Source organism: Chiloscyllium plagiosum, chromosome 41 (genome assembly GCF_004010195.1).
Source record: "Chiloscyllium plagiosum isolate BGI_BamShark_2017 chromosome 41, ASM401019v2, whole genome shotgun sequence".
Taxonomy (NCBI): Eukaryota; Metazoa; Chordata; class Chondrichthyes; order Orectolobiformes; family Hemiscylliidae; genus Chiloscyllium; species Chiloscyllium plagiosum.
Window position 1 is genome coordinate 7,247,460 of NC_057750.1, and position 12,025 is coordinate 7,259,484.

A 12,025-nucleotide genomic window follows, 5' to 3' on the forward strand; every position below is an offset into this window, starting at 1 on the left:
AGGACAGAGATGAGGAGAAACCTCTTCACCCAGAGAGTGGTGGCTGTGTGGAATGCTCTGCCCCAGAGGGCAGTAGAGGCCCAGTCTCTGGATTCATTTAAGAAAGAGTTGGATAGAGCTCTCAAGTCTAGTGGAATCAAGGGTTATGGAGATAAGGCAGGAACAGAATACTGATTAAGGATGATCAGCCATGATCATAATGAATGGTGGTGCAGGCTCGAAGGGCAGAATGGCCTACTCCTGCACCTATTGTCTATTGTCAATGAAGCACTTTCTCAGTGCTGTTGTGTAGCAAGCATAATAGTTTGATTTGATTTATTATTGTTGCGTGTACCTGGACAGAGTGAAAAGTTTCGTTCTGCGTGCAGTACAGGCAGATCATATCATACCATGTACGTGAGGGTATTAAAACAGGGTGAGGAATACAATGTTAGTTCATTGGGTTCAGAAGAGATTTACTGGGATGTTGTCAGGTATGGAAGGTTTGAATTATAAAGAAAGGCTTCTTCACTGGAGCATCAGAGGTTGAGAGACGACCTGGTAAAAGTTTATAAAATAATGAGGGGTATGGATAAAGTTAATGGTGGTTGTCTTTTCCCTGGGATTTCAAGACTAGGGGGTACATTTTTAAGTGGAAAAGAACAGTGGTTCAGGCAGTATCTGAGGAGCAGGAGAATCAACATTCCAGGCATGAGCCCTTCATTGACCGAAACGTCGAATCTCCTGCTCCTCGGATGCTGCCTGACCTGCTGTGCTTTCCCAGCACCACACTCTCGACTCTGATCTCCAGCATCCGCAGACCGCACTTTCGCCCAGCACATTTTTAAGGTGAGAGGAGAGAGATTTAAAAAAGACAGGAGGGGCAAATTTATGCAGAGGGTGGTTCGTGTGTGGAATGAACTTCCTGAAGAAGTGGTGGATGTGGGGACAGTTATAACATTAAAAAGACATTTGGTTAAGTTCATGAGAAAGATATGTTTAGAGCGATATGGGTCAGGAGCAGGCAGGTGTGGGACTGGTTTGGTTTGGGATTATGTTCCGTGTGGACAGGGTGGACCGAAGGGTCTGTTTCCATGCTGTGTGACTCTATACACACAACATATTCCACAATCCTCAATGTGATCAAGACCAGAACATTTTCTTAACGTGAGGTTGCGGGAAGAACAAATATTGACCAGGCCATCCATAAAGCTGGAAACTAGGACAAAGAGACTCAGTGTCTGCCTGCTAATCTCTATCCTGAGAGGAGCGTGGAAGTATAGGGTGAAAGGAATGGTCTGATATCGGTGAAAGATTTAACCTTGAATGGATTTGGGTTTTTAGACAGTTATGGCTTGTTGGTGGGATCCGGTAATTCGCTTCATTATAGGAAAGATGTGGAAGCTTTAGAGAGGGTGCAGAGGAGGTTTACCAGGATACTGCCTGGACTGGAGGGCGTGTCTTATGAAGGAAGGCTGAGGGAGCGAGGGCTTTTCTCATTGGAGTGAAGAAGGATGAGAGGTGATTTGATAGAGGTGTACAAGATGATGAGAGACACAGCTAGAATGGATTGCCAGAGACTTTTTCCCAGGGCAGAAATGTCTATCCTGAGGGGGGCATAATTTTAAGGTGATTGGAGGAAGGTTTAGGGGTAATGTCAGAGGTTGGCTCTTTACACACAGAGTGGTGGGTGGGTGGAATACACTGCCAGCAGTGGGAGTGGAGTCAGAGACATTAGGACCGTTTAAGGGACTCTTGCATAGGCACATGGAAGATAGTACAATGAAGGGTACGTAGGTTAGTCTGATCTTAGACGAGGATAAAAGGCCAGCACAACATTGAGGGTCGAAGGGCCTGTACTGTGCTGTACGGTTCTATGTACACCAATTCTCTCTTGAGTAAAAATGTCAATTTTACATCAGCCGGAGTGAAACAAGAGAACTGGCTTTTCTTTGACCTTAGTGGAGTTGGTCAAGGCAGGGATACTGACCAGAGCAATGACAAACACCTAAATTGTCCTGGAGATGTGTTGCACTCAGCTCCTTGGTATCTCACTGACACATCCTCCCACACAACTATGTGCAGTTCTGGAATCCACATCATAACGTGGCACAGTGGCTCAGGGGGTGGCACTGCTGCCTCACAGGGTCAGGGATCCAGGTTCGATTTCACCTTCGGGCAACTGTCTGTGTGGAGTTTGCGTGTTCTCTCTGTGCCTGTGTGGGTTTCCTCCCACAATCCAAGGATGTGAGGGTTAGGGTGAATTGGCCATGCTAGATTGCCCATAGTGTTCAAGAATGTGTGGGTTCTGTGCAATAGTCAGGGATAAATATAGGGGAATGGGGAAGGATGGGTTACTCTTTGCTGGGGCCAAAGGGCCTGTTTCCATGCTGTAGGGAGTCTGGGAGGGCACTGGGGAGGATGCAAAGGAGATTTACCAGGATGTGAAATAAAAATAGAAATTACCAGAGAAACTCAGCAGGTCTGGTGGCACCTGTGGAGAGGGACAAAGCAGTGTTAACATTTTGGGTTCCAGTGACCCTTCTTCAGAAATGTAACTCTGCTTTCTCTCTCTCCATGGACACTGCCAGACCTGCTGAGCTTTTCCAGAAATTTCTGTTTTTGTTTCCTTTCGGATTTTTCCTGATCTGGAGTGTTTTAGTTATGAAAAGAGATTGGACGGACTGAGATTATCTTCCTTGGAGTGGGGAAGGGGGGCATGATTGAGATGTATAAATTAGGTGGGTCATAAATAAGATAGACAGAAAGAAACTTCTGTCCATGATGATGGGATCAATAATGAGAGGGCACAGATTTAAGGTAAAGGAGCAAGATGTTGGGAGAGGCTGTGAGGAAATCTGTTTTAGGGATCTGGAACTCCCTGCCTGTGAAGGTGGGAGAGACAGAAACACTCATCACATTGAAGAAGGTTTTGAATACTACATGTGGCATGGTGGCTCAGTGGTCAGCAATGCTGCCTCATAGCGCCAGGGGCCCTGGTTCGATTCCAGCCTCGGGCGACTGTCTGTGTGGAGTTTGCATATTCTCCCAGTGTATGCGTGGGTTTGCTCTGGTTTCCTCCCACAATCCAAACATGTGTAGGTTAGGGTGGATTGGCCATGCTAAATTGCCCCATAGTGCCCAGGGATGTGTAGATGAGGGTGGACTGGCCATGCTAAATTGCCCCATAGTGTTCAGGAATGTGCAGGTTAGGGTGGATTGGCCGTGCTAAATTGCCCCATAGTGTTCAGGAGTGTGTAGGTTAGGGTGGATTGGCCATGCTAAATTGCTCCATAGTGTTCAGGAGTGTGTAGGTGCATTAGTCAGGGGTAAATGTAGAGCAATAGGATCAGGGAATGGGTCTGGATGGGTTACTCTTCAGAGGGTCAGTGTGGACTTGTCGGACCAAAGGGCCTGTTTCCACACTGTAGGGATTCTCTGGTTCAGATGGGGCTGTGTATGGACCAAGGCCTGGAGAAAGGGATTAGGGTAGTTAGGTGCTTATTGTTAGCCACTGCTTTTATGGTGCCATATATCATCATCGAATCCCTACAGTGTGGGAAACAGGCCATTTGGTCCAACAAGTCCACACCGAACCCGTCAAAGAGTAACCCACCCAGACCCATTTCCCTACCCTATTACTCGATATTTACCCCTGACCGATGCACCTAACCCACACACCCCTGAACACTATGGGCCCTTTAGCATGGCCAATTCACCCTAACCTGCACATCTTTGGACTGTATCTCCTTGACTTGATGAATGTATCTCCCCCTGCTGGATGGAGGTACACCATAGGCACAAAATCAGAAAGAGGGTTATGCTGTCGACCAGTGGAGGTAGGCAACTGAAGGAAGCTTCCAATCCATTAATTCACACAAACAAAAAGAGGCAGATGAATTTGCAGTGAGACTTTGAGATTTGAATGATTGTTCAATTTACGTGGCACTTAGTGGTTTGACCCGTGGATGAGACAGATTTCCACCTTACTGACCTTGTACAGGTGTCACACGTTTTCCATCAGGGCTGTCTGGTCTTGTGGGATTTGTGGTTGCAAGATTCTGAACTGGTGCTGTAGCTTTTTAGTGACAGGGTTTTAACGTCTGTCAAAATGGTTGGGGTGACACAGTAGATGGGTGGCACGGTGGCTCAGTGGTTAGCACTGCTGCCTCACAGCCTCAGGGACATGGGTTCAAATCCACCCTCGGGTGACTGTCTGTGTGGAGTCTGCACATTGTCCCCGTGTCTGCGTGGGTTTCCTCCGGGTGCTCCGGTTTCCTCCCGCAATCCAAAGATGTGCAGGTCAGGGTGGATTGGCCGTGCTAAATTGTTCCATTATGTCCAGGGATGTGCAGGTTAGGGTGGATTGGCCGTGGGAAATTGTCCATAGCGTCCAGGGATGTGTAGGTTAGGGTGGATTGGCCATGCTAAATTGACCCATAGTATCCAGGGGTGTGCAGGTTAGGGTAGATTGGCCATGGGAAATTGTCCATTGCCTCCAGGGATGTGCAGGTTAGGTGGGTTAGCCATGAGAAATGGGGGAGGGCGTGGATTAATGTGGAATGCTCTTCCGAGGGTTGGTGTGGACTCAATGGGCTGAATGGCCTGTTCCCACACTGTGGGGATTTCACTTCCTTAGCATGGACATGATGCAATTTACTGTAACTTGTGTTGAATGGTCTTCCTCCAGGTCTGCTGTCCAAATTCAGGTCTCCCCTGCATCGCCCACTCGAGAAAATATTGACCAGTCTGGAACTATGGAGCCCTTTTGCAACCAGACATTGTGTCAGATCGATTTTACGAGAAACAGCATTGAGCTCGCGGTCATATACAGTGCCATCTTCATCGTGAGCTTTACCATGAACTGTCTGACCCTCTGGCCAATTATCCTGCAAGTCAAGCAGAGGAACGTCCTGGGAATTTACCTCCTAAGCCTGTCCATATCTGACATTTTCTACGTGTTGACCATTCCTCTCTGGGTCCTTTATTACTACAATGACCACACGTGGACACTCAGTTGGGCTTCCTGCTATCTGTCAGGGTTCATATTCTATTCCAACGTCTACATCAGTATCTTGCTCCTCTGTTGCATCTCGCTGGATCGATACCTGGCAGTGGTCTATCCCATCGAGTCTCAGGGTTTCCGACGGCCGGGGAAAGCTGTACAAGTGAGCCTGCTGATTTTTTTGGTCATCTTCGGCCTCCACCTTCCAGTCCTCATTGGCTCCATCAGTCAAGATGGCGGACACAAGACCGACAACCAGACTTGCTTCGAGCACATCCCTCTGATCAGGCCGGTTGCCATCGGCAACTACTTCCGATTCGTGGCTGGCTTTTTGCTGCCACTCCTGGTCCTGATCTTTTCCTACCAGAGGATCTTCAAAGGCGTCCGGAAGAGCTTGACCCTGGGGGCGGAACAAAAGGCCAAAGTTAAGCTTCTCTCCATATTGGTCATCACCATTTTCGTCATATGCTTCGCCCCCTACCACATCATCCTCTTGCTCCGAACCATAAATTTCACCCTCAACAACTGCAGTTGTGACTTCGAACAGGCGGTCCACCTGTACTTCAACATTTCCCTGGCGTTGTCCAGCCTCAACAGTGCCGTGGACCCAATACTCTATGTGTTGGTCAGCAACGGTGTCAAAAAGGATCTGAGGAAAACTTTCACCTCCCTTCGTTATGTTGGCTTCGCAAAGGGTCAGACCACAAAGGGGTCACCTATCTCGCTGACCAAGACTACTGCCTTAATCGGCCATGTTTGATGGGAGGAGTTTGGGGGGGGGCAGGTCACACACAGATTAACAAGATGATGGGAAGTCTTGCATTCACCAGCGCCCCTTCCCCGTTGCCTAAAAGGAAGCAACGTCGGTTCTTATCTCCAGTTTCCCAGCTGTGAAACCAGGACAGGGAAAATCAGGAGGTGGATCCATCTTATGCTGAACTCTAAAGGGAGACGAGAGGTAGAAAACTGGACTCCACGTAGCTTTCAAACCTGACTTTGAGCATCCAGTTTAACAGGCTGTTTCACTTGGGGTGCCCAGGCAATGATTGACCAAGTGGGTGGACCAGAGATTTGGATAATGGCCAAAGCGAGGTCTCAGGTTTGCTGTCCTCTGCTGGTCTCAAGGAGGATTCTGCCAACTCGGTTGGTGCTCAGCTCCCTATCTGACAGGATCTGGAGAGCCGCACTCAGAGGTAAAAGGAACGGTTGGCTGTAATCCCATTAGTGAGAGACTTAACATGAGAAGAACCCTTCATGGTAACTTTAGCCAGTGCAGGAATTGAACCTGCCAACCTGCCAACCAAGCGAAGCAACCCTCACCCCACGAGGTACCCAATGTGAGGCTTGAACCCTGAGATCGAGAGCCCCATGGTCTACCAACTGAGCTAACTACTGGAGGGCTTGCAAACCCAGACCTGGAAACATGAACTCAGCGAGGAGAAATGAAGCTCAACAATATCCTCAATCACTTCAAACCTTCCTCCTTGAGTTACAAGTTCAATATTTACCGGTTCAGCTGAAGTGACTCATGGAGGTTTTTGTACAAACTGAGATATAATAGAGAATGCATTTAGAATTAATGAAAATATTGCAGATGTAATGAACCAGCTAACTTGGAAGTGTGGTGAGGTAGCCACAATTGCATGTAATGAGATGTGTCATGAAATGTTCAAACTTTGCACATAATTTCAATGACAATGATTCAAAACCCATTAAAGAGGGACCATGATAGACACACTTTTGGATGGTATTTTATTTCACGATGTAAACTTTCAACGCAAAGACCGAACAGTTGCCTGACTTACATCAAAAAATCCATATAGAGACGAAAAAATCAAGTTTGTCACAATTCTGTTGCAACTAAAACAGACAAATTCAATAGGTGGCAGGGGGGTGGTGGGCAGAATAGGAAAGGAAAAGTTTAGACAATATTAAAATCGCCAAATAAGACACCGGTCTGACCTTAAAGGCTCTGAAATACAAATACATTTCAAGTTTAGAAAAGATTTACAAGGATGTTGCTAGGGTTGGAGGATTTGAGCTATAGAGAGAGGCTGGATAGGCTGGGGCTGTTTTCCCTGGAGCGTCAGAGGCTGAGGGGTGTCATAGAGTCATAGAGATGTACAGCATGGAAACAGACCCTTCGGTCCAGCCCGTCCATGCCGACCAGATATCCCAACCCAATCTAGTCACACCAGCCAGCACCCGGCCCATATCCCTCCAAACCCTTCCTATTCATATACCCATCCAGATGCCTTTTAAATGTTGCAATTGTACCAGCCTCCACCACTTCCTCTGGCAGCTCATTCCATACACATACCACCCTCTGTGTGAAAAAGTTGCCCCTTAGGTCTCTTTTATATATTTCCCCTCTCACCCTAAACCTATGCCCTCTAGTTCTGGACTCTCTGACCCCAGGGAAAAGACTTTGTCTATTTATCCTATCCTTGCCCCTCATGATTTTATAAACCTCTATGAGGTCACCCCTCAGCCTCTGATGCTCCAGGGAAAACAGCCCCAGCCTGTTCAGCCTCTCCCGGGTGACCCTATAGAGGTTTATAAAATCATGAGGGGCATGGATAGGATAAATAGACAAGGTCTTTTGCTGGGGTCGGAGTGCTCAAAACTAGATGGAATAAGTTTAAAGTGAGAGGGGAAAGATTGAAAAGGGACCTGAGGGGTAACGTTTTCATACAGAGGGTGGTATGTGTATGAGCTACCAGAGGATGTGGAGGAGGCTGGTACATTTACAATATTTAAAAGTCAGCTGGATGGGTATATGAATAGAAAGGATTTTGAGGGATATGGCTAAATGCTGGCAAATGGGGCTCGAATAATTTAGGATATCTGGTCAGCATGGACAAGTTGGGCCGGAGGATCTGTTTCCATGCTGTACGTCTCTATGACTCAGACCAGGGCCGTAAGAAACTCCAGAAGGTGGTTTACACAGCCCATCATTAGATTAGATCAGATTAGATTACTTACAGTGTGGAAACAGGCCCTTCGGCCCAGCAAGTCCACACCGACCCTCCGAAGAGCAACCCACCCAGACCCATTCCCCTACACTTACCCCTTCACCTAACACTACGGGCAATTTAACATGGCCAGTTCACCTAACCTGGAAGCCAACCTCCCACCCACGGACTCCATGCACGCTTCCCGTTGCCACGGAAAGGCAGCCAATATCATCAAATACCCCTCTTGGATTTTCCAACCTCTTCCGTCAGGCAGATAGCAGCAGAAGCTTGAAGACATGCACCAACAGGTTCAAGAACAGATTCCTCCCTGTCCTGAATGGACCTCTCTAACTTCAAATAATGTCGGTCTTGCTTTATATACCTCCTGTGCAGTCTTAACCTAGTAGGCCTCGCTCTGTCGAAGTACCCTGAGATTTGTGTGTATGATCTGCGTGTACTGCTCGCAAAACAAAACTTTTCACTGTACTTAGGTACATGTGGCAATAATAAATCAAACCAAACCAAGCTTGTAGTGCAGGTTGAAATTGGTGGGTACAACGTTGTGAGCAACACAGAGACCTGGCTGGAAGAGAATTAGGGCTGGGAATGAAATATCGAAAGGATGCATGTCCCATTGAAAGGACAGGCAGACGCCTTGTTAGGAAGAAATGAAATTAAATCAAGAGCAAGAAATGCTATAGAGTTGGAAGGTGGAGAATCTGACCGGGTAGACTTGAGGAACAGCAAAGGAAATAAAAAAGACCCTCATGGGAGTTAGATACAGGCCTCTTAGCATTAGGATTAGGATGTGGGGCAGAAATTAAAACAGGAGTTAGAAAAGGCACATACGAAGGCATTATTACAACAATCATGGGGGGACTTTGATACGCAGGTGGACTGGGAAAATCAGATTGGTAGCAGATCCCAAGAAAAGGAATTTGTGTAATGTCTATGAGATGGTTTTTTTTTGGAGCAGCTGGTGATGGAGCCCACTTGGGATCAGGCAGTTCTGGATTTGGTGATGTGTAATGAGGCAGACTTGACTGGGGAGCTGAAAGAGAAGGAATCCTTAGGGGGCAGTGACTACACTGTGATAGAATTCATCCTGCAGATTGCGAGGGAGCAGGTGGAAGTAGATGTAACGGTATCACCATCGAGTAAAAGTAACGACAAAGATATGGGGGGGGGGAGTTGGCCAGAGTTGATTGGAAGGGGTGTCTGGCAGCGACGACAGTGGAGCACCAATGGCAAGGAGGTTCCGGGGGTAATTCGGAAGGTAATCCAGAAATTCATCCCAAGGAAGAAGAAACACTCTAAGGGGAGGACAGGGCAACCATGGCTGGCCAGGGAAGTCAGGGACAGCATAAAAGCAAAAGAGAAAGCATACAACATGGTGAAGATCAGTGGGAAGCCACAGGACTGAGCAGCCTTTGAAAACAGCAAAGGATAACTATAAAAGCAATAAGGGGAGGACATGAAATATGACAGTAAACGAGCTAGTAATATAAAAGATTACCAGAGTTTTGTTTTTAGTTATATAAAAGGCAAGAGGGGACGTCGGAGCACTGGAAAATGAGGCTGGAGAAGTAGTAATGAGGAACAAAGAAAGGGTGAAGGAACTGAATCGGTATTTTGCATCAGACATCACAGTAAAAGACCCCAGCGGAACCTCAAGAGAGTCAGGGAGACAGTGAATGTTATGGCTATCACTAAGGAAAAGGTGGTGGGGAAACTGAAAGCTCTAAAGGTGGAGAAATCATCCAGACCAGATGGATTACACCAGAGTTCTGAAGGAGACAGCTGAGGATTACACCAGAGTTCTGAAGGAGACAGCTGAGGAGATTGTAGAGGCTATGGCGGTGATCTTTCAAGAGTCACTGGAGTCAGGGAGGGTCCCAGAAAACGGTTAATGTAGCACTGCTGTTGAAGAAGGAAGGAAGGCAGAAGACAGGAAACCACAGGCTGGTTAACCTGACCTCAGTCGTTGGCAGGATTTCAGAGCCCATTATTAAGGATGAGATTGCAGAGCACTTGGAAATGCGTGGTCAAATAGGGCTGAGTCAGCACGGCTTCATCAAGGGGAGGTCATGCTGGACAAATCTTCATTTTTACATTACAGTTAAAATACAGAAGGGGAGCTACAGCCCAGTGTATTATCACTGGACTGTTAATCCAAAGACCCAAGTAACATTCTGTGGACCCGGGTTCAAATCCTGGCACAGCAGATGGTGGAATTTGAATTCAATTAAAAACATTTAGCATTAAATGTCTAATGATGACCATTGTTGAAAAAAACCTATCTGATGTCCTTCAGGGAAGGAGACTGCCACCCTTTATCTGGCCTGGCCTACATGTGACTCTAGACCCACAGCAACGTGGTTGACTCTTAACTGCCCTCTGGGCAATTAGGGATGGGTAATAAATGGTGCCCATCCAGTGATTCCCTCTTCCCATAAATGAATAAATTAAGAAAAAACAATTTTTTAAACTGTTAGAATTCTTTGAGGTGGTAATGAATAAGTGAGACTTAGGAGAGGCAGTGGATTGTGATCTATTTGGATTTCCAGACAAGGGCGCTGCACAGGAGGCTGCTAAATAAGATACGCGCCCATGGTGTTAGAGGCAAGGTACTGGTATGGATATAGAATTGGCTGACTGGCAGAAGGCAGAGAGTGAGGATAAAGGGAACTTTTACAGGATGTAAGCCAATGACTTGTGAAGTTCCATACAGCATCAGAGTTGGCATCACAACCATTCACATTAGCTATTTACCCTACAAATGCCTCTCATGATTTTATAAACCTCTATAAGCTCACCCCTCAGCCTCTGATGCTCTGGGAAAAACAGCCCCAGCCAGTTCGGCCTCTCCCTGTAGCTCAGATCCTCCAACCCTGGCAACATCCTTGTAAATCTTTACTGAGCCCTTTCAACTTTCACAACAACTTTCACACCTGAACATTAACCTTATGTTATTTCTGTATAAGGACACACAGAGCTGAAAATGTGTTGCTGGAAAAGTGCAGCAGGTCAGGCAGCATCCAAGGAGCAGGAGAATTGACGTTTCGGGCATGTCCAGCAGATCTCCAGCATCTGCAGTCCTCACTTTCTCCTTAAGGACACACAGACCTCACTGAAACCCATTGTAGTAAAGTTATAGAATACATAATCATTTGGGAACATGCATCTTTAAAACAGAAGTAGATGAGTTTTGGTTTCAGCTCTGTAAAGGTGATTTTGTTTTTCGAGGTCAGAAAGTCATTTGGAAAAGTGACCCAAGGGTATCATTTCCAAGAAAGCATGTGACTCATGAAGTGCCAATGGTAAACACCTGCGATGTTAGCTGACCAAGTGTTGAATTTTCAACAAATAGAAGCAGAAACGAAAATGATCAGGGCTCCTTGGGCGTTCGGTTTGAGTTCAGGTTTCAGTATGATGTAAGTGGAAAAGCAGCTTCATCAGGTTTTTTTTCAGTTCAGCAAAATAGTGTCATTCTATTTATACTATTTATATTTATATTTATACTATTCATACTATGGCCTTAAACGATTTTTGTCCTTTTATTTCATGACGGTTGGGGCAGAGACCTTCTCCAAAGCCAATAAAGTAAATATCTTGTGGGGCCTTGAGTTTTGTTTTAAAAGTTGAAATGATTAGATTAGATTAGATTAGATTAGATTAGATTAGATTGTGTCATTCTATTTATACTATTTATATTTATATTTATACTATTCATACTATGGCCTTAAACGATTTTTGTCCTTTTATTTCATGACGGTTGGGGCAGAGACCTTCTCCAAAGCCAATAAAGTAAATATCTTGTGGGGCCTTGAGTTTTGTTTTAAAAGTTGAAATGATTAGATTAGATTAGATTAGATTAGATTAGATTAGATTAGATTAGATTAGATTAGATTAGATTAGATTAGATTAGATTAGATTAGATTAGATTAGATTAGATTAGATTAGATTAGATTAGATTAGATTAGATTAGATTAGATTAGATTAGATTAGATTAGATTAGATTAGATTAGATTACTTACAGTGTGGAAACAGGCCCTTCGGCCCAACAAGTCCACACCGACCCGCC

At 45.8% G+C, this 12,025-nt stretch overlaps 1 protein-coding gene across 1 annotated transcript in view; it reads left to right on the forward strand.

The window, feature by feature from the left end:
* Positions 1 to 6,714, forward strand: part of LOC122542938 (probable G-protein coupled receptor 132) — a 10,612-nt gene extending 3,898 nt beyond the window's left edge. Inside the window, exon 2 of the mRNA XM_043681080.1 lies at positions 4,670 to 6,714. Within this exon, the coding sequence (XP_043537015.1) occupies positions 4,737 to 5,744 (1,008 nt within the window). The 5' untranslated portion in view covers positions 4,670 to 4,736 and the 3' untranslated portion in view covers positions 5,745 to 6,714. The remainder of the gene's footprint in view (positions 1 to 4,669) is intronic.
* Positions 6,715 to 12,025: the final 5,311 nt, after the last annotated feature.